Below are 27,226 nucleotides of genomic sequence, written 5' to 3' on the forward strand. Positions count from 1 at the left end.
TAGACAAAAAGGGTATGTGAGAGGGTTGGAAATAGGGTTGGTTTGAGGCACCCAGTCATTACTAGTGCAGTTTTTTAACCCCACCCTTCTTTCAGAGGCATTCTAGGTCATTCTCTCTGCCTCATTTTACCATCGCAACCACCCTGCGAGGTAGGGTAGGCTGTAAAAGAGTGTGGTTGGCCAAAGATCACCCACAGAATAGCTGTCTATGGAAAGGCTGAGATGGGTACACACATGTTCATGTACACACAACTAATATCATTAATAGGCTTTGCCTGTGCCTTCTATGAAGTTTGTATTTCTGGTGCCTTCTATGAAGTTTGTATTTCTGGTACATTTTATGGCCCGGCCCAACCAAGTGATGTTTACATCATATCTGGCTCTCCTGACAAATGAGTTCGACGCCCCTGCCGTAGGGTTTTCAAGGCAAGAGACATTCAGAGGTGGTTAGCCATTGTCGGCCTCTGCATTGTGAATCTGGTATTCCTAGTGGTCTCCCATTCAAATACTGACCAGGGCCTAGGGTTGCCACCATCCAGGTGGTGTAAGAATGAAACAGGGCAGTCTCAAAGTATCAAAAAGCTATATTCTACTAGTGCAAAACTTAAGCTAATGAGGCATACAATAATACAACAATATACAGCAGCTGTTCCACAAAGTCAACAGCAAATTACAAAAGCCAAATGGCAATTTCCAGAAGGGGAAATTTCCCCTTCTGGAAATTGCCATTTGGCTTTTGTAATTTGCTGTTGACTTTGTGGAACAGCTGCTGTATATTGTTGTATAATTGTATTATTGTATACCTCATTAGCTTAAGTTTTGCACTAGTAGAATATAGCTTTTTGATACTTTGAGACTGCCCTGTTTCATTCTTACATTCTTGTATTAACAGTGGTTTTGAGTCTTTGTTGTTGACCATCCAGGTGGTAGCTGGAGATCTTCTGCTGTTACAACTGTTCTCCAGGTGACAGACAGAAGAAATGGGAAGAAATTGGCTGCTGTGGAAGGTGGACTCTATGGCATTATACTCTGCTGAGAGGTCCCTCCCCAAACCCCTCCTTTCCCAGCCTCCATCTCCAAAACCTCCAGGTATTTCCCAACCTGGAGCTGGCAGCCTTACCAGGGCTTGCTTCTTAGTTTCCAAGATCAGGCTAACCTGGGCTATCCAGTTCAGAGCAGTTAAAATTTAGCAAATTTATCATTGTTGGCTCCCTCTGGGATTGATGGGATTTAACTGAGCCATGACTCAGCGATGCTGTTGAATTCGACGTGTCTTGATCTAGATAAAGTTAGTAATGACTGGGGCTGGAGCCTCTTTCCTTGGAATTTCGTCTAGGTCCCTGCTCCCTTTTAACGTTCCTTTTCTTCCTTCCCGTTTCCTCCTCCAGGATGCTTTTGGTCCAAAAGTCCTTCTGTGTGCTGCTGGTGCTGATGGCATTTGTGGGTTTCCTCTATCTCCATGTGTGGTCACCAAAGCCCTACAGCACGGTGGACCTGCGCAGTCGGCCTGACCAAGTGCCCAGCCAGCTGCTGAAGGACCGCCTGCTACTGCCCGACAAGAAATATGCGCACATTGCCTTCCGGATCAAGGAGGAAATCTTGGAGTAAGTCCCATTCCCATATGTTTCTTAACTGTTCCTATTTTCTGTCTGCTCCATCCCTGGTCAAACAGTGTCCCTGTCCTGACTTTGAGGACTATATGCCATGCCTGCCTTTTTAAGGTCACTGACACCCCGTTGTTTGCCCTGGCTTGGATGCTATTGGGAAGCTGAGTTTTTTTTCCTGCTTCCCCACAGCATCATGGTGTTTCTGTGCACCTCCTGCCCCCCATCTATTCTGTGACCTTTTCCAAAAATGGTTTGCTGCAATGTTTTGGGAAAGATTGCAGCAAAATGGGTGGAACCCATACTGGTTGGAACATTGGGATCTTCCCGGTCCCACATTTCCCTGCCCCATTCCCCCCACCCAGCCAGCAGACAACTCTTTCCTTTTTTTATATAAATCTGTTACTGACATGTCATTATAGTGTTATAACATTATAATGATCTGGTTCTCTGAATTCACAAGTTTCATTTTTAAAAAAATTAAAAGTGTCTTCCTAGCACTTTTTGTTGCAGAAACGTGCCTTTCCCCTTACATCTGTGCAATGAAAGGGACTACAGACTTACTTTTTTAAAAAAGCTAGGGATTGAGAGAACCCAATAGGGTAGTTATAACACTATAAAGATAAGCCGATGGCCAATCTTAAAATTAATCGACAAAGTCCCTGGTGGAGCGGTGGCAGGGCAGGGGGGGGGGAGAATGGCCACCGTTGGGGGCTGGGGCAGGAAAAACATGGGGAAACCTGCAAAGTGGAAAGTCCTTCTGCTGATACGCTGTATCAACAGCTGCAGCAGCAACAGAGTAATCACACTAACTCCTCCCTGTGTGGACAACACTATATGTGCTGTTCTTCTGGTTCACATTTCCTTCTGGAGATCTCTAGAAATTAAGTATTGGGGAGGGCAGACACATGTTCAGTTTGAGGTGCACCCATACAAATTCCTGCGCATGGAACATGCCAGGGCACTGTTCCTTACCACCACCCCATCATCACCAGACTCTAAATGTGGCTTACCATGTCCCAGAGGTACTCATTCTGCAACAATTCCAGCCAGATTCGTTGTGAAATAAGTGCTATTTTCAATAAAGCATTTTCGAAAGTGATTATGGTCCCGTTATCCTCTTCTGGAAATGATACTTGAGAGTATTTGGATTCCTTTGACAGGAAGCTTTCGGTGACGTTTACAGATATTTATCCTCATCCCTTTGCAGGCTTCTTCCGAAAAACTCTTGCAAATGCATGGTGGAACCTAGCATGAACCTTCCTTTCCAAAGACAGCTCTTTGGCCAGGTCTACTCACTGGATTTTGCTACTGCCTTTAACCCCTCTGAACTACCCGACATCCACAATAAGCGGGAAAAGGAGTACAGCAGTTACCGGCGGAGGTAAGCCTGTCTTGAAGCCCCCTGTTTCCTTTGTTCACATCCTGCAAGCCCCAAATTAGTTTGGAACTCAGATTTTAGCGTCCTGAGACACTCAGCATTCATTTACTCAAACGTTTCTAGTCCTTATTGTGCTTATCTATGGAATACTGTAAAATAAGAAGAAAACTGAGGATTTTTAGGAAGTAGTGGCTGGTAGGGTTGCCAGCTCTGAGTTGGGGAATACCTGGAGATTTTGGGGGTGGAGCCTGAAGAGGGCAGGGTTTGGGGAGGGGGGGCTTCAGTGGGGTGTAATGCCACAGAGTCCACCTTCCAATGCAGCCATTTTAAACCGGTGAACTGATCTCTGTCACCTGGAGATTAGTTGTATTAGCCGCGGGAGATCTCCAGCCACCACCTGGAGGTTGGCAACCCTAGTGGCTGGGCTTTCAGTGGGCAGCAGAAGTCTTTTATCTTATATCCCGTGACTAAGCAGAATAAATCAAGCAAAAGGTATTCTTGTACAAGTTGCAGAATTCAGAGTTTTTTTCCCAACACAGACCATTTTAGTGCAATTTTAGTACATGCCCCAACTTCAGGTGCCTTCTGGGTGAAAACAAAGTAAAGTTACTTAGGCTTGTTTGGGCAGGGAGCTGCACAATAAGGGGGCTGCCACCCAAAAGGCTCTGCTTTTGTGATCATTTTTCAGGACAATTTCTCCATAGAAACTTGGAGGAATGATACTCAACTTTGTAATAGATTGTGTTTCGCACTGTTGTTCATTGGCTCAAGACATTTCTTTTGATCTTTATCAGAGTGCACCAAAAAACAATTTCTAGGATAAACAACGCGGCACCCCCTCTTCGACGTACTTTGGGTCAGCAAAAGATTTAATCAGCTAGGAAGATTGCCTAGCAATCCCCTTTTCAACACAACCAGGGATTTTTGCATCTGTCTGTTCCATCGAGGAGGACTTAATCCATTCTTTCAAAGCCCTCCCTGATTTAGAACCACTGGCCATCACTGACAGGCTGGCACCGCTGAGATCAACACTTCTGGAGTTGAGGGGTGCAGAAACCCTTCCCCCTTCTACCTCTCCTAGAGTTGACAGGTCCCTCTTCACCACTGGCGGGAGTTTTTTGGGGCGAAGCCTAAGGAGGGCGGGTTTGGGGAGGGACTTCAATGCCATAGAGTCCAATTGCCAAAGTGGCCATTTTCTCCAGGTGAACTGATCTCTATCGGCTGGAGATCAGTTGTAACAGCAGGAGATCTCCAGCTAGTACCTGGAGGTTGGCAACCCTAACTTCTCCACCCCCTATTGCTTTAGAAGGAAATAACTCTGGTCAGGTTTGGCCGCGCTTCACAAAAACCAAAGCTTCCTGGTATACACGGAAGTCTTGGATCTTGAGGAGCACAGACAAAATTCTCCACAGTCCCAGTTGGTCAAATGTGCAAGCAAGAAATTAAGATTGGCAAGGGAGCGGCTGGTGCCATCTGCCTTAGTGAAATCACTGCTTTCCGATGCTGGCTGCTGGCTGACCCAGCCCCAGCCCAGCCCCAGCAGTATCGCTGAAGCAGTTTGGGGGAGAGAGTTTATCTGATAACGGCTTGGGAATCTTTCCATCACTTTTCTGCTTCTCAAACAAAGGCCCTCAATGCCGGGCTCTTCAAAGGAGCGTCAGAGAGCTTCAACAAACCATGCGAAATTCACTTCTGGATGACTTCCCAGACATTCCACAATACTTGAAGAATGCAACTCTTGTGGTTTAGATATTGGTGTACTGCAGAACAAATGCTATAATAAAACAAAACCCGAGTGTGAACATTAATAGAAAAAAAACCGTTCACGATACTATCAGAAAGAATTCCCTTTCTCGTTTTAGGAACCCATAGAGGTGAAACTACTACTGTAAATCTATGGGTGGTGGTGTCAAAGGTAAAACAACCTCTTGAATGAGGGATCTACGCTGCTTGGCTTTGGTCTTAAGCTACTAGACCTCAGCGGGGAGTTTACTTTTTTCTAGACCTCAGTGGCCCTGACCTGGATGGCCCAGGCTAGCCTGATCTTGTCAGATCTCAGAAGCTAAGCAGGCTGTTGGTTAAAGATGCTACATAGGTGGTACATACTCCGAGCGGCATACAAAACATGAACTGTACGTCGTCGGGACTATGCTGGAAATGTCATAAAACCAGAGGTACCTTTTACCGTTGTTGGTGGAAATGCGAATCCGTTCAGAAATTCTGGAAAAAAATACACATGAACTTGGAAGGCATCCTGGGACAAAGCATAGAATATGACCCCAAACTGTTCCTCTTGAACAAAACACCAGACAAGATGACCAAGGACCAACAGGATATAACAATATTTAGTAACCGCAGCAAGAGCAGTGATGGCGTCAATTTGGAAAACAAACAATATCACAAAAATCCAAACATGGATTGATAAATCTCTTGAGTACATAATGATGGCACAATTGACAGAATCGATGCAAGATAGATCACAAGGACAACATCGAGGGAAATGGAAATCCTTTTATGACTACATTAAAACTAAAAGACAATAATAGGATTATTCAAACGATGATATGTTTTATTTAAAAAATGACGATCTAAATCAGTTTATATGTCAATGAAAAAGAATAATGCGATATACCCAATAGAGGGGTAGAAATCTTAACGTTTACGCTAAACAATATTCAACTAATATTCCTTTCCCCTTCCCCATCTTATTTCTGTATATCTAATAATGAAAAAAAAATATATATTTATAAAAAAGCTAAGCAGGGTCAGCCCTGGTTAGTCCTTGGATGAGAGACGGCTAAGGACGTCTTGGGTTGCTGTGCAGAGGCAGGCAGTGGCAAACCACCTCTTGCCTTGAAAGCCCCCCAAGTACGCAGTGATGGCAAGTTGACTCACTTGCTGAATAAAAGACCTCTAGGGGAGTTGGAAAAGAAATAGAAACCCTACTATGAGAAGAAGAAGAGTTGGTTTTTATATGACGACTTTCTCTACCACTTAAGGGAGACTCACACCGGCTTACAATCTCCTTCCCTTCCCCTCCTCACAACACACCCTGGGAGGAAGGTGGGGCTGAGAGCGCTCTAAGAGCTGTGACTAGCCCAAGGTCACCCAGCTGGCTTCGTTTGTAGGAGTTGGGAAACCAACCCGGTTCACCAGATTAGCCTCCGCTGCTCACGTGGAGGAGTGGGGAATCAAACCCGGTTCTCTAGATCAGAGTCCACTGCTCCAAACCACCACTGTTAACCACTACACCACACTGGCTCTCTAAGGAAAAATAAAACCGTCTTACAATCTCCTTCCCTCCCCACAACAGACACCCTATGAGGTAGGTGGGGCTGAGCTCTAAGAGAGCTGTGACTAGCCCAAGGTCACCCAGCTGGCTTTGTGTGGAGGAGTGGGGAAACAAACCCCGTTCACCAGGTTAGCCTCCGCCGCTCATGCGGAGGAGTGGGGAATCAAACCCGGTTCTCCAGATCAGAGGCCACAGGTCCAAACCACCGCTCTTAACCACTACACCAGCACAAATGCTATGCACCAGCACAAATCTTACTAAGTAACTTAATATCAGACTATTTAGAGCAAATAAGCAATAACTATTTATTGATCATTCAAGTACAAAATAGTGTAGATCGTAAAGGCGTTTTATTTTAAGCAGGAAACAGCAACCCAGAAAATGATCTGCTTGATGTTCATGCTCAGCTGGTATTTGGTAAAAGTGTAATTTTACCTATTGTAGACAACTTAAATATATTGATTAGAAAATAGGTGGTACTTAAAGAAAATCGTGAGCAGACATTATAGAGCAGATTAACAAGCAGGTGTGTGATAGCATATTATTATTTACAATTTGTCCAGTTGAACTCAAAGCATGGCTATACTGCCATGAAAAAACCAAACAGTGCACTGGATACAAGAGTAAGAAGTGCACGCATGCTCCTCATAATATTCTATAGAGTTTTGCCATACAGATATTTCACAGTGCATGGGTTCATTTTTAAGTGGCTGACAAATCAGAAGACAGGTTCTGTTTAAAGTAGTTAACACACAGTAATCCAACCAGACTTTGGATGACACACAAGATACGTGTGATAGTATATTTCAACTGTATGTGTGGTTTTGTGTTTAGAGTGTTATTGTGTTGTATGTCTTTCTTGTTATGTGTAATAAAATTCTTAATTTAAAAAAGAAGTGCCCTATGGGGTCACCATAATTTGGCTGCGACTTGACGGCAGTTTCCACCACCAGACCTCAGTGAGGAGTTCATCTTGATCCCACCTGATCTCTTTTCCCTACCAGCTGCCCTAACAGGCCCCCAAAACAGTTTCATTCTGATGGCGTGGACCAAATTCTCTTTGCAAGAATCAGGCATCCCCCGCCCCCCACGAGGAAGGAGCAAAAAGTAGCTTGGGTCTTTTATGCATGGGAGTTTTACCCGGGGTTCGGTGCTCTCTTGACCCACACTTTTCTATTGCAAATCCAAAAATGCTAAGCACCAGCAAAAATCAGGTGCTGTCAGAGTCCCCGCCTCTTGAAAATGCTGATTTGAATTGGCTGTAGAGCTTACTGTGAGAAAAATGTCCAGTTCCCCTCTCCCCCCAGTGGAAACCCAAATGCCGTTTTAAAAACCATTTCACAAAATGGAGCTCTTTAAAAGGAACGGGGTGAGCCCTAATCTTTCCTCCTCACCTCCACCCAGGTCCCATTCCCCAGCTGACCAACTCCTCATAGTCCGAGCCAACTCTCCACTGGAGTACCCAGCCCAGGGGGTGGAAGTACGGCCTCTTCAGACCATCCTCATCCCAGGTGAGTGTCTTTCCTTGAATCTCCAAGGGGGAGGGGAGGTGTAAAGTGGGGAGGGCTGGACTGGAAGGCAAAAAGAGTCATGTGAAAGACTGTAGCAGATAATGAATGCTCACAATTCACTCCTGTATCTTTTCAATACCCAGGTCTGAGCTTGCAGGCAGATGGCAGAGCATTGTTTCGGGTAAGATATCTGGGGTTTGGGTTACCCTGGGCAGGCAGTCTCCGCTTAAGTGGGGGGAATTAGCTAGAGACAGCAAGAGTGGGGTAACTAAAATGGATAACCTATTTATACCGGGATTGTCCTGGGTGAGAATTCTTCGGCGAACACACAATTATTGAAGTGAAACTGGTTTTATTAATCAATAAAGGTACAGTAAAATTGATCGCAACAGTAAGCATACACATGTAAAACACACAAGAGTTAACTAGAGAAAAGGGAGGAGATTAGACAGTGTTTAGGGAAGGGTAATAATTGCCGGTCCTGAAGGAGACATCTATGAAAGCAGCGCTGAGGAGGAAACCGACCATCGTTTCTGGAAACAGAGAGGACCCACGCGCAAGTGGGGGTGAGTGCATGGATCCAAGACACACACAAATTATGGGGGCCAAGGACCTGCTTTTATACCCTAAGATGGGTCCTAAGGTGGTGTGAGGTATTCTGACAGGAAGGTCAGAGAACAAAGAATTGATTGCTTTTCTGGGGTTTCGGACAAAGGATAGGAGAGGCTTAATGGTTTGGTAACCGTTCGGCCGATGGGGTGGGGTCCCAAGAGATTTCCTGGATCGTTCCCTTAAGTGCTGCTTAATTAGAGGGATGGGGGTAGATATGGTGAGTAATGGGTCTGCCCGGAGCACTGATTAAATCACCTTAAGAGATTTAATGGGATTTAGCTGGTCCCATTGTTCAGCCAGGCACAACTTTAGGCTGAGGGGACACTCAGCTGCCAATCCCTTCCTGCCCAGGCATGACACAAAATGGTTCCCAAACTCTGAGGGGCATCCATTTTGGGGGAGCAGTGCCCTACTCTGATGCCAGTCTTAGAGGCCCCCTTGTCTCCATGAAGTCCTTTAATGGGAGGAGGGGTCCAACCTCTAATACTTGGATAGGGTTGCCAACCTCAGCTGACATCTTGCTAGGAGGAATTGGATGGAGGAGATGATGCAAAAAAAAAAAAAGGAAGTGACATCATTACGTTAAGCCAATGCTCTAGGACAGGGGGCTCCAGCGTGGTGCCCCAGGTGCCATGGTGCCCACCGACACCTTTTTTGGCGCCCACCAACTGTTTTTCTGGCACCCACCTGGGCAATGCCAGGTAGGGCTTTTGGCCAGCAAGACTTCTGATTAACTATTAGAGATTTGATTAGCTTTGCAGATTTTTTTAAACGCAGTAGCTGCCACCACAGCACAAAAAAATCAACACACTGCTACTGAAGTTAAGCCGTGGCAATCATTTTGTGGTTGGCTCCCTGAACCCCTCTGGTCATGTTTTGCCAAGATATCCCTAATACTTTTTCTCCCGCAGCCCCCACCTTGCTTCTTTACTACATAATAATCCCCAAATCTTGTTGAAACTTGATTAAAATAAAAAGCAATAGATTTGAGCAAGATTGTGTGAAATATCCTGATCGGCTTATGCCCAGCTCTACTCCTTCTGTATGAGGGCAAAAACTTATTGATAAACCCTCATGTGTCTCTGTGTGTGTATAATCAGTTTAACCCTTCAGGGGCAGCACCAGATTTGGGGGTGGGTGGGCAAGATGTCCTCTGATGGGACCCCACTAAAGAAGGTTCCCACTGCTTCATCTCCCTCCTGCTCCTACTCTCAGACACTCTGAGACGTGTCTGTCCCATGACCACATGAAGCTGCCTTATACGGAATCAGACCATTGGTCCATCAAGGTCAGCATTGTCTACTCTGGCTGGCAGCAGCTCTCCGGGGTCTCAGGTGGAGGCCTTTCACATCACCTACTTCCTAATTGTTTTAGCTAGGGATGCTGGCATTGAATCTAGGACCGTCTGCATGACAAGCAGATGCTCCTCCAGTGCTCCATGGCCACTCTCCACGGTCTCTCTCACAGCACACACACAACCAGTTAGGAAATGGGAGGAGAGTGTGACATTGCAAGGCTCTCTGGAACCATCTCTCATTTCCTGCTGTGGGTAGACGACGGGTCAAGCATCTCTGGCAGGTGGAGAACCTTCTGCTGTGCCGTGAGTCTTGGTGGGTTCCTAACCACCCTGGATACTTTTCTGTTAGAATGAAATTTGAGATTTTGTGGTTTCGTTGGCTGTGAAAGTTCAGTTAATTTTTTTTGGCCTCAGAGTATAAACGGTTCTCATCTCCTTTGACCTCTGAGGTGTCCTAGAAAAAGGGCTATCCCTGGCAAGGCAACTAGCCAGCCGCCTTCTAAAATCACAGGGAGCCTCCCTCCTTCCAGGGCTGACCCCTCTCTTCTTTCGCTTCCGCGGCAGGTCAACTTGTCGGCTACAATGGGCACCTTTGATGTGGCCGCTGAAGTGGAAGGGGTGAAGGTGGAAGGGGAAGGGGAAATGCGCCTCACCCTCTCGGGACCCCGCCTGGACAACGTCAACCGGCAAATGCAGTTTGTCACCTACACCAACACGCTCTTCCATCCCAACACGGCGGACACAGGTGGGTATGGGAACAGATATTAGGGCAGAACTTACACAGCATTGGTTCTGCAGTGCAAAAAACTAGAGGGACATTGCAAAGGGTAAGTCCCTGTTGCATAGAGCAGGGGTTCCCTGCCGACACTTTTTCTGGTGCCCGCCAAGTGTTTTTAGGAAGTGGATGGGGCCAGGTAGGGCTTTTGGCCAGCAAGACTTGTAATTGACTATTGGAGATTTGATTGGCTGTGCAGATTTTTTTTTTTAAATTTTTTTGCCTTGGTGGCAGCAGCCACCACAGTACAACAATCTCCACTGTGTGACTGAAGTAAAGCCGTGGCAATCATTTTATGGCTGGCTTAGCCTCCTGCAGCAGCCATTTTGTGGCTGCTGTGCCCACCATGCTGTGTCAGAATTACAAGGGTGCTCTCAGGCTCAAAAAGGTTGAGGACCCCCGTAGAGCATCAAGGAGTTATAACTAGGGCTGTGATCCTTTTCCCAGTATTTTTCAGGTTTGGAGTTTAATAAACCTGGATTTTTTTTATTTTTATTTTTTTAAAAACCCCAAAATGCCCAATATAAGGAATTCGGGTTTTTTGAATGATGGAAAATTTCTGGGTTTAGTAAAGCAGAACCCGAAAAATACGCGGCCCAGAGCTGCACGCTGGGCTCCGTGGAACCCAGTGTTCAGTCCCGTGTTGCTTGCCATGTGGACTTCAGAGATGGCGAGCTGGGGGGGAGCTGACTTAGATCACTACCGCCTGCCCCCTCCAAAGTCTGTAGACTTCAGAGGCGGCAGACAGAGGCAATCTGAACATAGATCCCAACCGCCTTCTGCCTCCGAAGTCCACATGGACTCCAGAGACGGCAGGTGGCGGGGATCTGACTCAGCCAGCAGGTAAGTAAGGGGGAGGGAGGAAGGGGAAGGAAGGGAGAAATGGCAGCGGGGCCAAAGCAGCCCTGAATAATGCAAAAAAAAAAAAATGCCATTATTTGGGATTCGCTTTTTCGGTTCCCTCTTATTACCGCCATTTTTTTTAACCGGTAACCCTCCAACCTGAAAAATATCGAAAAGGTATATTTCGGGGGGTTTCTGTTTGGCCTTAGCCAAATGCACATCCCTAGTTATAAGAAAGCACGTGAAACAAAGGACAAACAATCAGGGGCCACTGTAGGGAATTATAACACAGCACATGAAACAAGGCAAAAACAATCAGGAATCACTGTGGGGAGGTATATGAAGGCTCAAGGAATTGGGAATTATAACAAGGCACAAATAATCATGAACCACTGTGGGGAATTAGAAGAAGAAGAGTTGGTTTTTATACACTGACTTTCTCTACCACTTAAGGAAGAATCAAACCGGCTTAAATTCACCTTCCCTTCCCCTCCCCCCAACAGACACCTTGTGAGGTAGGTGAGGCTGAGATAGTGTGACTAGCCCAAGGTCACCCAGCTGGCTTCATGTGTAGGAGTGGGGAAACCAACCCAGTTCATCAGATTAGTCTCCGCCGCTCATGTGGAGGAGTAGAAGAAGAAGAGTTGGTTTTTAAATGCTGACTTTCTCTACCACTTAAGGAAGAATCAAACCGGCTGAAATTCACCTTCTCTTCCCCTCCCCACAACAGACACCTTGTGAGGTAGGTGGGGCTGATAGTGTGACTAGCCCAAGGTCACCCAGCTGGCTTCGAGTGGGGAAACAAATCCAGTTCACCAGATTAGCCTCCGCCGCTCATGGGGAGGAGTGGGGACTCAAACCCGGTTCTTCAGATCAGAGTCCACCGCTCCAAACCACCGCTCTTAACCGCTACACCCCGCTGGCACAAGCAATCTGGAACCACTCAGAATATAAACTAAGGGTTAGAGGTTGGTTTGGTATTCAAAGATGTCCCCAGTATAGTTCTCTTTTTTTGAGATCATTCTCCCCCATACGCACAAAACCTTTGTGGTATAGTACAGCATAGCTTTGAGTACTATAGAGTTACTGTAGCATAGTGGCTAAATGTTTGAGAGCAGACAAGTCCCCAGTTCAGATTTTGCCTTCGCCGCATAGGAGGCATTCGGAAAGTCACCATTCTTGCATTCGGAAAGTCACCATTCTTGCAAATTGAGCCCTGTCCCCCACCCATCTCTGTCGTAGGACAATGACAGTATTTGCCTCCCTGGAAGGTGTGTTACGTAAGAACCTACGTAAATCCCTTTGAACACTCAAAAAAAGCACTATATTTAACTAGACATTTGGGAGCTAGAGTTAAGTTAGGGGGCTACTTAGGTTTATTTTACTTTTAACGTTATTTAATGCTGCAGTACTCAAGTCTGCACGGCAGCAGCACAACAGATTGAGTGTATGGGGGAAAGTGACATCGGCCAGGCAGTTCACAGGAGATAGGAACTATCTCAGGGCACGGCAGAGGGCATGTGATTTCCTCCAGGCTGACAGTTCTTGGGAAATTCCTGATGGAGGATCTGTGTGGGTGGTTGCTTCAGGGCAGGTTAGTTCCTGACTTCCCTGGAACTCAGGCTGAACACTCTGTAGGTGGCGAAGGAAATCAGCCCTCACAGGGAAAAACCCAGGCCGCGTGGCATTCGCTACCCGCCGTCTCGGCAATAAGTCCCATTGAACCTGGTGTGCAATTTACTTCCAAGTAGGGTTGCCAACCGCCAGGTCCTAGCTGGAGATCTCCTGCTATTACAACTGATCTCCAGGTTACAGAGGTCAGTTCGCCTGGAGAAAATGGCCGCTTTGGCAATTGGACTCTATGGCATTGAAGTCCCTCCCCTCCCCAAACCCCACCCTCCTCAGGCTCTGCCCCAAAGTCTCCCGCTGGTGGCGAAGAGGGACCTGGCAACCCTCTTCATCTCTTGGAGCCCTAAGTGCACTTAAGGGACGACCGAGCCCTGTCTCTTGTGCATTAGAAGGCAACGGAAAAGATAATAAAAAACCTGTTCAAGGCTTTTTAAAAAACTTTAATTTCATAGGATTCTTCTCTGTGTTGCTTACCTCATAATTCATATACGGTGCTCCTGCTAGCCCATATTTTCTTTCTAGGACAGAACAAAACTTGGTAGAATCTCAGGATGGGGGTGGGAACTATCCCCTGATATTTCTTCCTTACCTGGAAGGATGTCTCATTAAAGAAAAGGTCGATGATCCCTGTTCGACGGGCATGTTCCATTTAAGTCACAGGCTTCCTTCTGAGTAAACCTTGTTGAGGATTACACTGTTATGATTAACTGTGGCTCATACGTATTCACATTGTCAGCCCTGACTGCAAGCTATTTTCTAGGATGTGTTTTAGAAGTCCTTCCCAGCCCTTCAGTACTAGTTGACGTAATCTCAACTGGAAGCAGAATCTGGGCTGATGGAAATGAACAGGAACTTTGGCCAGGTTGTTCTTCTAGGGCAGGAAATCCCCTCCAGCCCAAGCCTCTTAGGTTTCACGATTCATGGAGACAGCCGTCTAACAGAGAGAGAGAGTGAGAGAGAGAGGTGGAGATTCTAGCCAAGCGAGACTAGCTGCATTGTTCAGAAGAACAAGAGTTTACTGAGTGATATTTTCATGGCAGAATGAGAAATGAAAGTTATAATTCTGAAGAGATGGTGTTTGGGGCTGTGCTAGGTTTTTGGTGGGGTCTGCTTTTTGTGGTGGAAATGTGACTTTTTGCCAAAAGGATATGTGCTTCCTGGTGGTGTGGGGGTTCTCCTTTGGCCTCAAATCTATGATCCCCTCTTCTCTGTTGGCAAAGCACTTGCCAAGAAAGCGGCAGTGCTGCAGTACTACACCGTTGTATTGCAGACTGCTTAGTTAAGTCCTCCCAGTAATTTGAATCTCAGCTTTCTTACTTCACAGTTGTGGCTGTTAGGCTATACCGGCTCTCATAGGTATGGTTTCCCTCCATCTGGAGACTCTGTATTCCAGTAGACCAAGTATGTGCAAATGACAAAGAAATAGGCACATCTTCCTGGAGATGTTCGCCAAGGCTGATTGACATCTTATGGAGAACACGGGTTGGGTGTAGGATCCCCACCCTGCCACTTGTGAGTTGTGTGACAAACGATCAGGAACCACTGCAGGGAATTATAACAAAGCACATGAAGCAAGGCACAAACTATCAGGAACCACCATGGGGAATTATAACAACGCACATGAAACAAGGCAAAATCGAGAACCACCGTGGGGAATGATAACAATACACATGGAACAAGGCACAAACAATCAGGAACCACTGTGGGGAGGTAGATCCTAGCGTCCCACACATGCAAAGCCTGATTTGGGTTAGAACCATGGTGTGCATGGAGAAGGGGCTTCAGCCTTCCTAGGGGATCTGTTGGGGAAGCCCACATGTATCTCAGGGAATAAGTGGGTTTCCCCTAATAGCTCCCCGGGACTGTGTCATGTTGGGGAAATAGTCCAAGGGTGGGGGGAGACGGAAATCCCAACTCCCTGGGCATGGCGGTCTTCATTGTAATTGGGCACTGCAAGCACAGGAATTGAGGAGCACCTGCAACTTAGGCGTGCCTGTTGCATGGGATACAGGGTGGTAACCCCCCAGACCCAAGTGGTGTCCTCCATAATGTGCCAATCGGTCAGCGGGATCAGTCACTGTTCAAGCGAATGCAGCCCTAGACTGGCGTTCTGTCTCTTCCTCTGTTTTCCAGTGCAGTTTTCTACCGATGGGCACCAGGCGACTTTCATCATCCGCATCCGCCATGCGCCCACCCCTAGGCTCTACAACCCAGGATCTCCCAGCAGAGGAACCGGTGGAGGTGAGTATTGCAGCCAAGCACTACGGGGCTCTTGGTGGGAAGAGAACTAGCGGGGAAAGAGCGGAGCTCCGGAGCCCCATTCGCAGAGGTGGAGCTCAGCCTCGGAAAGTGTGAAGCTGCGAGCACTTGCTGTAACTTGGCTTTTCTATATCCTTAAAGATAATTCTAGGCAGGGAGTTGTGTTAGATCCAAACTAGACACAATCTTTTACAAAAATCACAAAATCATACAAGGTTGGAAGAGACTACAAGGGCCATCCAGTCCAACCCCGTGCCATGCAGGATCCCACAATCAAAGCGCTCCCAACAGATGGCCATCCAGCTTCTGCTTAAAGACCTCCAAAGATGGGGACCCCGCCGCACCCCCCCCCCCGAGGCAGCGCATTCCACCGTCGAACCGCCCTCACTGTCAGAAAGTTCTTCCTAATGTTTAGGTGGAATCGTTTTTCTCTTAGTTTAAATCCATTACTCTGTGTCCTAGTCTCTGAAGCAACAGAGAACAAGCTAGTTCCCTCATTAACATGGCATCCCTTCAAATCTTTAAACATGGCTATCATGTCACCCCTTAACCTTCTCTTCTCCAGACTAAAAAAACCCAGCTCCTTAAGTCTCTCCTCATAGGGCATGTATTCCAGACCTTTGACCATTCTGGTCGCCATCCTCTGGACACGCTCCAACTTGTCAACATCCTTCTTAAATTGTGGAGCCCAAAGCTGGACACAGTATTCCAAGTGAGGTCTGACCAATGCAGAATACAGTGGTATTATTACTTCCCTTGATCTAGACACACACTGTTGATTCATATTCAGTTTGTGGTCCACTAATACTCCCAGATCTCTTTCACATATACTGTTGTCAAGGCAACTCTCTCCCATCCTGTACCTGTGCCTTATGTTGTTTCTGCCTAGGTGTAGTACCTTACTCTTCTCCCTATTGAAATCCATTTTCTTGCTTATGGCCCAGCTCTCTAGTCTATCAAGGTCATTCTGAACTCTGACCCTGTCCTCTGGGGTATTAACTACCCCTCCCAACTTGGTGTCATCTGCAAATTTGATTATCATGTCCTCTATTCCATCATCCAAGTCATTTATAAAAATATTAAATAGTACCGGTCCCAGGATACACCCCTGTGGCACCCCACTGGTCACTCCTCTCCAGGATGAAGTTGTGCCGTTTTAACTTGTGACCACCACTGGGCCTTAGAGTCACACTGGATACTGCACATGCAGCCCCCTTAGTAGGGTAAATCTCACCCCCTTAGGTTAAATCACACCCCCTAGGACATTTCAGTTCAGGAAAGTGGCCCGGAGGAGAAGGCTGAAGCCCATCCTCTCTCCTCCCGCCATGGAACCAATCCAAGTTGGACCTCTGTGGTGCTTTGGAAAGGGGACTGACTACAAGTCCCCATAAGCGGTCACAGATCTAGTTCTGTCCTTATTCTGCAGCTGCAAAATAAAACACGAGTCCTTAAAGGCTATACCGCATTCATTCCAGCATCAGCTTTTGTCAGTGAGAGCTCACTTTACATCAAGGACAAAATCAGTGCCTTAGATGAAGTGACCTCGGTACTCCCAAAATCTTATGCTGGAATTAATTTTGTTTGTCTTTAAGGTGCCGCTCGTCTCCTGTTTTAGTTTGCCTGAGCTCCAGCTAGTTATTTCTTTTAAGCACCAGATCCCAAATAAAGGGTCAAATGGATTCCTTAAAGATAAACTTTTAACCACTGCTGGGAACACCTGTTTTCCTGCAATATGAGCAGCGTAAGAAGCAGATCTCGTCAGATCTCAGAAGCTAAGCAGGGTCAGCCCTGGTTAGTATTTGGATGGGAGGCCACCAAGGAAGGCCAGGGTTGCTGTGCGGAGGAAGGCACTGGCAAACCACCTCTGTTAGTCTCTTGCCATGAAAACCCCAAATAAGGGGTCGCCATAAGTCGGCTGCGACTTGACGGCACTTTACACACACACATAAGAAGCATGCATGTGCCTTTTCAAGGTCACTGTCCCACTCTAGTGGCTAGTTTGAGTATTACACTCTAGGCAAATGACGTTTAGGTTTAGTTTCAAATCCTCTTATCACCTTACAGAGTTTCAGGGCCTAAGCTTTCAAGAGTCAAAGCTCCCTTCAACAGACAGTAGAGTAGAAGAAGAAGAGTTGTTTTTTATATGCTGATTTTCTCTACCTTTTAAGGAGAACCAAACCGGCTTACCATCTCCTTCCCTTCCTCTCCCCACAACAGACAACTTGTGAGGTAGGTGGGGCTGAGAGAGTTCGGAGAGAACTGTGACTAGCCCAAGGTCACCCAGCTGGCTTCATGTGGAGGAACGGGGAAACCAACCTGGTTCACCAGATTAGTGTCTGCTGCTTATATGGAGGAGTGGGGAATTAAACCCGGTTCTCCAGATTAGAGTCTGTCGCTCCAAACCACCGCTCTTAACCATTACACTATGCTGGTAGAAATGGAGATCTCCGAGTCCTGTTATCCTAGTCAAAAGGTGGGAAGGGTGTTGTAAAGAATGCTTGTTAAGGATGAAGAGGTACAATGCATATTGTATTCCGCTTGATTAGAGAAGAGGGGAAATGCTTGACAGCAGAAAATAAGCATCTGTAGTGAGATAAGAAGCCTGTGTCCCTATTCAGCCCTGAAGGGTCCATTGTTTCGAACTTGTTACACAATCTCGGTTGTTATTTCCCCTTGGAATGCTTTTGTTTGACGACTGCCACTCTTAGGTCAGCAATGAAATGAGCTTGAAGATGAAAATGTTCTCCCACTGGTTTTTGAGTGTTGCGGTTTCTGTTATCAGTTTTATGTCCGTTTATTCTTTCGCATAGGGACTGACCTGTTTGTCCAAGGTAGAGAGTGGAAGGGCAATTGATAGAATGATACACCTAATAAGCAGTTTAATAGGACTAGGAACTGCAGAAATTTGAAGTGGAGCTGTCGCCTGAAGAAAGCCTGATATTTAAATGTGACATGTTAAACAATGCAGAACGTGGTATTAGAAGAAGAAGAGTTGGTTTTTATATGCCGACTTTCTCTACCACTTCAGGGAGACTCAAACCGGCTTACAATCTCCTTCCCTTCCCCTCCCCACAACAGACACCCTGTGAGGTAGGTGGGGCTGAGAGAGCTCTAAGAGAGCTGTGACTAGCCCAAGGTCACCCAGCTGGCTTCCTGTGCAGGAGTGGGGAAACAAATCCAGTTCACCAGATTAGCCTCCGCCGCTCATGTGGAGGAGTGGGGAATCAAACCCAGTTCTCCATATCAGACTCCTCCGCTCCAAGCCACTGTTCTTAGCCACAACAACAGTGCTCTTAACCACCACAGCAGTGCATTATCCTGGACAAACCTACGATGACATATCTCTATTTTCTTTATTAAAGAATGCCTTCCTGAACTATTCTGTTTTACACAGTTAAAGAAATGTTGCACTGTCATAAGCGCAGGGTGGCTCTTTCAGTTGGCAGGGGACCAGAAAACTACGTGGCTCAAAAACAAATCATACAAAAACGAGACATGCCTTTTGTTAGGAAGAGGTGCTGCTATTTGTGCCTACTGGCTTGGCTACAAGCAACGAGAGAGACAGCTTTATGGTGCAGTGCGGGGTAGTGTAGGAAGGAGCATTGAGAGAGAAATCCTAGAGCAACCCATGCCCCCTTGTCCGGTGTAGTGGGCAGCTGCGATTAGCGGCAAAAGATCAAAATTTATAATTACCTGTGCTGATAACAGAACGATACTAACGCAAAAAACAGCACACTGGACTGATGAATTCCATTATATTAACACATATACTTAATTAGAAATAAAAGTTACAAATCCTACATAATCCTAACCTCTAAATATACTAACTACAACCTGTTCATCTATTCCTTTATGCATGTATTAATATCACTATCAAAGCCAATGCGCAATATAATCAAAACATTCCGGTATTAATATCACTTTGATAGTGATATTAATATATGCATATAGGAGTAGATGAATAGGTTGTAGTTAGTATTTTTAGAGGTTAGGATTATGTAGGATGTGTAACTTTATTTCTAATTAAGTATATGTGTTAATATAACGGAATTCATCAGTCCAGTGTGCTGTTTTGTGTGTGTTAGTATCGTCAATTTAAGGAGCCCAGTGGCGCAGAGTGGTAAGCTGCAGTCCAAGCTCTGCTCACGACCTGAGTTGATCCCAACAGAAGCCGGTTTCAGGTAGCCGGCTCAAGGTTGACTCAGCCTTCCATCCTTCCGAGGTCGGTCAAATGAGTACCCAGCTTGCTGGGGTAAAGTGTAGATGACTGGGGAAGGCACTGACAAACCAACCCGTAAACAAAGTCTGCCTAGTAAACATCGGGATGTGACGTCACCCCATGGGTCAGGAATGACCCGGTGCTTGCACAGGGGACCTTTACCTTTTACCTATCGTCAATTTAATAGCACCAAGGGAGTGCTGTGCCCTGTCCAAGGTCTGCGCAAGCCCACTGCGAAGGACTCGGCCCTGTCGAGCCATCCTTCCTCTGCACCCATCCCAGCCTCTCCTGTGATCATCTCTCCGCAGCAGAATACAACATAAGTGCCCTGGTCACCATCGCCACCAAGACCTTCCTGCGCTACGACAAGCTCCGAACGATGATTGACAGCGTCCGCAAGTTCTACCCCACGGTGACCATCATCATCGCGGACGACAGCCAGAACCCCGAACATGTGGAAGGGCCGCACGTCGAACAGTACTTCATGCCCTTCGGCAAGGTGTGGGAAGGGCTGTGGGAAGGCGTAGGGATGCCAGCTCCGGGTAGGGAAATTCCTGGACATTTTGGGGACGGGAGGGCAGGGTTTGGGGAGAGAGAGCTCAGTAAGGATGTGGGGCCATAGAATCGATCCTCAGAAGCTGCCATTTTCTCCAGGGGAATTGATCTCTGTGGTCTGGAGATAAGTCATAATTCCGGGAGGACTCCAGGTACCACCTGGAGGCTGGCAACCCTATGGCCTCAGGCTGCTTTCCTAAGGGTTCTTTAGGATTCCATGGGACAAATCCCTCGAGAGGTCCAAATAGGGAGATGTTCTTGGGGGGGGGGGGGAATCACACTTCTGCAGTGGAGTAAGGTAGGGGTCAGTGAAATCTAGCAGTGATTCCATTTATAAACACACACTTCCTTATGTTGTAAAATAGCATGTTTCCTTGGTCCAAAAAATACATGCTACACACGTATGCTACCATTGAGTGTCTTGGAAGTATAGCAGAATAAAAACTAGCAGGCGATGAACGGGCATCCTCGTGTCGATGTCCCTTCACGTAACACAGGTGAGTTCCCTCTCAACAGACTTTGATTGTTCTCATAGGATGAACGAATGGAGTCCCCCTCCTCCACCCATGCTTCTATCCTATTCTAATCCACATGATTCACTGTGAGCACAGAACCCCGGGGAAGTAGCTTAATAAATTGTAGATCAATTTGGTATGTACAAGGCTGAAGGACAAACAAATGGGTTAGAACAATTGCCTGCATGAGGGCCCCAGAGGCGGTGCAGCACCCCGATATTAGAAGTAATATTAGAGCTGGTAACCTAGATTAGCTGTTGGTGAGTGGAGGCCTTGTGGGTCAAATTGGGACCCTGACTGTGGCTTCCTCCTCCCCACAGTTGTCAACAAAGAGACCAAGGTCATTTATGCATGGGTATGGTCAAATGAGTACCCAGCTTGCTGGGGGTAAAAGGAAGATGACTGGGGAAGGCACTGGCAAACCACCCCGCAAACAAAGTCTGCCTAGAAAACGTCGGGATGTGACATCTCCCCATGGGGCAGGAATGACCCGGTGCTTGCACAGGGGACCTTTACCTTTACCTTTTTACTTTCACTCACATTTGCCCCCGGTCTGACTCAGTTGTTCCTTGGAGTTATGCATGAGTCTTCTGCCCATTAGAGATGACCTTGCGCCCAGCCCTTTCAAATCCCGGGTCTTCCCGTTGCTGTTTTAACCCAATTCTTCAATCTATCCTGAGATCAGCCCAGGTGAAGTCTTCATGCATAAGCCAAAACGTGGGACCTGGAAGCTTGGTGGGGGTGACATTTTTCTCCCAGTAAGCACCACAGCCAATTACAAAGCAGCGTGTCAAGGAGCAGGGACTCAAATGCTTCCTGCTTTGTTGGAGTGCTTTCTTAGCAGAAGAAAGGATTTTAAAAACTAGGCTTGAGTTTCTTCCCACCCCCATCCCTGTTCTTTTTAAAGAGCTCCATTTTGTTTTGTCCAGGAACCAAGGTGTTGGTGAAGGAATGACATGAAATATCTGGATTTATGGGCACGTGGTGGTGGTGGTGGCGGGACACCAGAGAGGAGGAGCGATGCCCTGGAGATTAAGGGTATTAAATGATAAAAGTGGTGGTGTTGTGGTGGTCTTGGCAAAAATCCAGGCGGGCAAGTGGCAATTCTTGGTAGCTTGACAAGGGGGTTGACATTGGCAGTTCCCACAACTGACCCCGTCTCTCTTCTTCCTAGGGCTGGTTTGCGGGCAGGAATCTCGCCATCTCCCAGGTGACCACCAAATATGTTCTTTGGGTAGACGACGATTTCATCTTCACGCCTCGCACCAAAGTGGAGAAGCTGGTTGACGTCCTTGAGAAGACGAGCCTGGATCTAGTGAGTCTTTTTCCTGAGCGGTCCCTCTGTCGAGACAGACATCCCTCCATCCAAACTCTTTCGGTGACCATTGTCCAAACTAGCAATGAAATTCTGCATTGAGATGTGTGTGTGTGTGTAGGGCTGGTGGTCCCAGTAACAGTTCCTCAAGTGGAAAATCTTGGACAACTGAGGAGAATCAGGACAAATATATACTGAACTTTAAACCTGAAGAACATGCAGAGAGCCAGGGATAAAATTCCTTAGATCCAGATTAGGCAGAGTTGGTTCCTACTTAGGGTTGCCAACCTCCAGGTAGTAGCTGGAGACCTCCTGCTATTACAACTGATCTCTAGCCGATAGAGATCAGTTCAACTGGAGAAAAGGGCCGCTTTGGCAATTGGACTCGAAGTCGAATACGAATAGTCGAATTCGAAGCCTTTATTGGCATTAGTTATACAACATCTATATAAACATGATAAAAACAATTTAGAATCATCTCCATAAAACTGACACTAAAACAGGTTTAAATACATTAGAAGTTACTCACTTCACAGCCCTAAAATTACCTCATGAGTTGCACAAGCTTTCACGCACTTTAATTGCCCTCAGTAAAAAATCTTGCCACCACATCAGTTATTAGTGGATCCTGCGCGTTCATGAGGATGGAGGCCTTAGTGCTTACAGGTAGCCATTCTTTGTCCGCGAAGATTGGGTCTATTAATTGAAAACGACCTCTAGCATACAGAGGACAGTTGATTAAAACGTGGGAGACTGTATCAATTTTACCCTCCCTGCGAGGACATACCCTTTCTGCAAAAGGGACTTTATTATATCTCCCTTGCAGCATGGCAGAAGGGAGAACATTTAGTCTAGCCATCATATAGGCCAGTGATGGCGAACCTTTTAGAGACCGAGTGCCCAAACTGCAACCAAAAACCCACTTATTTATCGCCGAGTGCCAATGCGGCAATTTAACCTGAATGCCACCCCCAGAGGGGGCCCAGAGGGAGAGGCTAGGGTTGCCAAGTTCCTCTTCATCATGAGTGGGAGGTTTTGGGGTGGCGCCTGAGGAGGGCGGGGTTTGGGGAAGGACTTCAGTGCCATAGAGTCCAATTGCCAAAGTGGCAGTTTTTTCCAGGGGAACTGATCTCTATTGGTTGGAGATCACCTGTAATAGCAGATCTCCAGCTAGTACCTGGAGATTGGCAACTAGTTCCTTAGTGTTTTCTCTCTACATATCAAGACAAATGGAAAGGTGTTTGGAGGATAGCTTGTGGGCACTTCAAAGGTGGAATAGGACTGCACGCCCCTCCGCCCACACAGACCCAGAGGGTGCCGGAGAAGCCGCTGGAGGGAAAGAAGGAAGGAAGGAAGGAAGGAAGGAAGGAAAGAAAGAAGGGAAGGGAGGGGGAAAGGGAAGGAAGGGAGGGAGAGAAAGAAAGAAAAAGAGAGAGAAAGGGAGAAAGAAATGGAGCAAGGGAGAGAAAGAAAAGGACAGAGGGAGACAAAAAGAAAGAGGCCATTTATGCATGGGAGGTTTTGCCTTGGATTTGCCACTCGGTGGGGCGCGGTGGCAGGCTTGTGAGAGGCGAGCAGGGTGGGGCAGAGGGCGCCTCCTTCGCACCCACCGACCAGCCATGCCCCTCCGCCCGCACAGGCCCAGAGGGCGCCGGAGAAGCCGCCGGCCATGCCGAGTGTGAGCGCTCGGCTTCTGTTCCCCGCTCTCCCACCCGCCTGGCCGGCCGCGCACGCTCCAGCGGCGGCAATGGCGGCAGCTTCTGTGGGAGAGTCCGGGGGCCACCGCCAATGATGTCGGAGGTTCCCCACCCCTGGGCTACAGCCTCCCCCATCCGGGGCGGGGCAGAGCCGGAAAGGCCAGCGGCTTGGAGGAACCGTGCGTGCCGGCAGAAAGGGCTACGCGTGCCGGAAGTGGCACCCGTGCCATAGGTTCGCCAACACGGATATAGGCTCTTCTTTGATTAGGATCAGTTAGGCATGTTAAATATTGGGGTCTAGAAGGGCTGTTGAGGAAGGCTCCCAGCAGAGAGGTAAGGCAATTGGACTCTATGGCATTGAAGTCCCTCCCCTCTCCAAAGCCCACCCTCCTCAGGCTCCGCCCCCCACATCTTCAGGTATTTCCCAACCTGTAGCTGGCAACCCTACACCCGCCTGAAATTCTGCTCCTTGGGGAAGGGGGACCCCCTGAAATAGCAGAAGGGGGAGTCAGACATCCGCCGAGGGTGAGAGGAACTAGCAAAAATCTCCCATTATCCCTTTTGTCAGCAGAAACGATTGGTGGGATTTAACCCCAAACGTCCACACCACCAGAAACTGTCCTTTACAGCACCTATGTAGAGTGATCTAGGTTTGCCAATCTCCAGGTGGGGGCTGGGGATCCCCTGGAATTACAACTGATCTCCAGACTACATAGACTACTTATTTATTTATCATTTATTTATTTAAAGCACTTATTCCACTTCTCCTGGAGAAAAATGGCTGCTCTGGACTGCGTGGCCCTATACCCTACTGAGAATCCCTTCTCTCCCTAATGCCCACTCTCCCAGGCCTCACTCTCTAATCTCCAGGTATTTCCGAACCCGAAGTTGGCAAACCTAGTCTGGCCTAAACCTTATTTTGGAATCCAGAATTGTTTAAACCTTGCTTCCTCATTCAGGCCTCATCTACATCTCTGAACAGGGTTGCCTTCTCCAGGTTGGCAAATTCCTAGAGATTTGGGGGTGGAGCCTGGGTCGGGTGGGGTTTAGGCAGGGGAGGGACCTCAGTAGGGTACAATGCCATAGATTCCAGCCATTTTCTCCAAGGGTACTGATCTCTGTAGACTGGAGATCGGTTGTAGTTCCAGGGGATCTCCAGGCCCCACCTGGAGGCTGGCAATCCTATCTCTGAACCCAATAAGGAGCTAAATAATCTTCAGTTTGAACTGATGCAAGCACCCCCAGCTTAGGGTCGCCAACCTCCAGGTACTAGCTGGAGGTCTCCTGCTATACAACTGATAATACAGCCAGTAGAGATCAGTTCCCCTGGAGAAAATGGCAGCTTTGGCAATTGGGCTCTATGGCATTGAATTCCCTCCCCTCGTCAAACCCCGCCCTCCTCAGGGTCCGGCCAAAAAACCTCCGGCCGGTGGTGAAGAGGGACCTGGCAACCCCACACCAGCTCCATCCTCCTCCCATCTCTCCATCCAGCCCCCCAAATGCCATCTCCATGTTTTGCAGGTGGGTGGAGCCGTGCGAGAGATCACCGGCTACACCACCACATACCGGCAGCAGATCAGCGTGCAGCCTGGCAATGAAGACGGGGATTGCCTGCGAACCCGGCAGGGCTACCACCACGTCATCGAGGGCTTCCCGAGCTGCGTGGTCACCGACGGCGTGATCAACTTTTTTCTGGCCCGAACAGACAAGGTGCTGCAGGTCGGCTTCGACCCCCGTCTCAGTCGCGTTGCCCACCTTGGTGAGTGGTGCATGGAGTGTGCGCGCATGTGTGTAGCATCAATGTGGATACACACATGGCTCAAGTTCAGCATAATTTTGGGGAATGCTCTTGGTTACAAGCTGGTCAAAAGAATCAGCGAGTCTAGGATTCAGGTTGCCAGCTCCAGGTTGGGAAATACCTGGCGATTTTTGGGGCAGAGCCTGAGGAGGGCAGAGTTTGGAGAGGGGAGGGACTTCAATGCCATAGAGTCCAATTGCCAAAGTGGCCATTTTCTCCAGGGGAACTGATCTCTCACCTGGAGATCAGTTGTAATAGTGGGAGATCTTCAGCCTAGGGTTGCCAACCTCTAGGTGGTCCTGAAAAAAGCAAAGGCTCAGTGCTGTGCAGATAATGGAAGAGATCCAAACAGCACTCACAAATGTGGAAATTTAGAAATTAATTTATAAAGTGCATAAGGGTGCAAAAGGTGAAAAAATATATATACAATATACACAATGTACAATACTACAAGATACACATACAAATTTCTCAATATCCGTCCAGCGTAATATAGTAAAGGTTGTAAATGTCCTGTAAATCAGGTAAGTCAATATATATTGTCCGTGATAGACTTTTTGTACTTACTGTTCGCTGGAGAGTAAATATCTGAGGCAGGAGCCACGGCGAGAGAATATCAATCAGGACGTGCCGTCTAGATCTGAATCACATTTCGCGAATCACGTTTCGCGAATCATGTTCTCGCCGTGGCTCCTGCCTCGGATATTTACTCTCCAGCGAACAATAAGTACAAAAAGTCTATCACGGACAATATATATTGACTTACCTGATTTACAGGACATTTACAACCTTTACTATATTACGCTGGACGGATATTGAGAAATTTGTATGTGTATCTTGTAGTATTGTACATTGTGTATATTGTATATATATTTTTTTTCACCTTTTGCACCCTTATGCACTTTATAAATTAATTTCTAAATTTCCACATTTGTGAGTGCTGTTTGGATCTCTTCCAACCTCTAGGTGGTGGCTGGAGATCTCCTGCTATTACAACTGATCTCCAGCCAATAGAGATCAGTTCACCTGGAGAAAATGGCCGCTTTGTCAATTGGACTCTATGGCAATGAAGTCCCTCCCCAAACCCCGCCCTCCTCAGGCTCCGCCCCCAAAACCTGGCAACCCTACTCTAGCCACCACCTGGAGGTTGCCAACCCTATCTAGGATTCATTGCAACGTCACCCAGCTGTAGTTCAGGCACTATGATTTGAGGGCGCCATTGGACACTTGTCCAGCGTGGTGTAGTGGTTAAGAGCGGTGGTTTGGAGTGGTGGACTCTGATCTGGAGAACCGGGCTAGTCACAGCTCTCTCAGCCCCACCTACCTCACAGGGTGTCTGTGGGGAGGGGAAGGTGATTGTAAGCCGGTTTGAATCTCCCTTAAGTGGCAGAGAAAAGTCGGCATAGAAAAACCAACTCTTCTTCATCATCATTTTATAGGGCTATTTTAATTGTGATTTTAAGATGGCTTTATTTTATTTTAATTGTATTATGTGATTTGTGAGCCTCCCTGAGCCTGGCCTTGGCCGGAGAGGGCGGGGTAAAAATTCAATTCGATTAAATGAATAAATAAACCATCCCCTTTTTTCCCTTCCCCTCCCCCAAAATATATATACGCAGAGTTCTTCATTGATGGCTTGGGGGTGCTGCACGTGGGCTCCTGTTCCAACGTGGTGGTGGACCACGCCTCCAAGATCAAGCTGCCCTGGCTGAAGACAGACAGCGAGAAGCAGTATGCCAAATTCCGCTACCCCAACTCGAGCGACAACAGCATGGTCACAAAGCACAGCCTCTTCTACTTCAAGAACCGGCTCAAGTGCATGACGGGCAACTAGCCGGCGGGGCTCCGAGACTCGCCCGCGGCAAACCGGCCACATCCTCAGGCATCCGGGCCTGCCGGTCTCAGGCGGCCTGCTCCGGCAACC

General features: G+C 47.4%; 1 protein-coding gene across 1 annotated transcript; it reads left to right on the forward strand.

Annotated features, from left to right (window-relative positions):
• The first annotated feature begins 1,389 nt into the window (after window positions 1–1,389).
• On the forward strand, window positions 1,390–27,136 carry B4GALNT1 (beta-1,4-N-acetyl-galactosaminyltransferase 1). The gene is made up of 10 exons (XM_056861877.1): window positions 1,390–1,604; window positions 2,815–2,988; window positions 7,682–7,788; window positions 7,932–7,969; window positions 10,262–10,442; window positions 15,078–15,179; window positions 19,734–19,921; window positions 21,667–21,807; window positions 25,026–25,263; window positions 26,922–27,136. Exons 1-10 carry the CDS (start codon window positions 1,390–1,392, stop codon window positions 27,134–27,136), a joined length of 1,599 nt encoding a protein of 532 aa, XP_056717855.1.
• Window positions 27,137–27,226: the final 90 nt, after the last annotated feature.

This window comes from Euleptes europaea, chromosome 1 (assembly GCF_029931775.1).
Source record: "Euleptes europaea isolate rEulEur1 chromosome 1, rEulEur1.hap1, whole genome shotgun sequence".
In the NCBI taxonomy this organism is placed as follows: Eukaryota; Metazoa; Chordata; class Lepidosauria; order Squamata; family Sphaerodactylidae; genus Euleptes; species Euleptes europaea.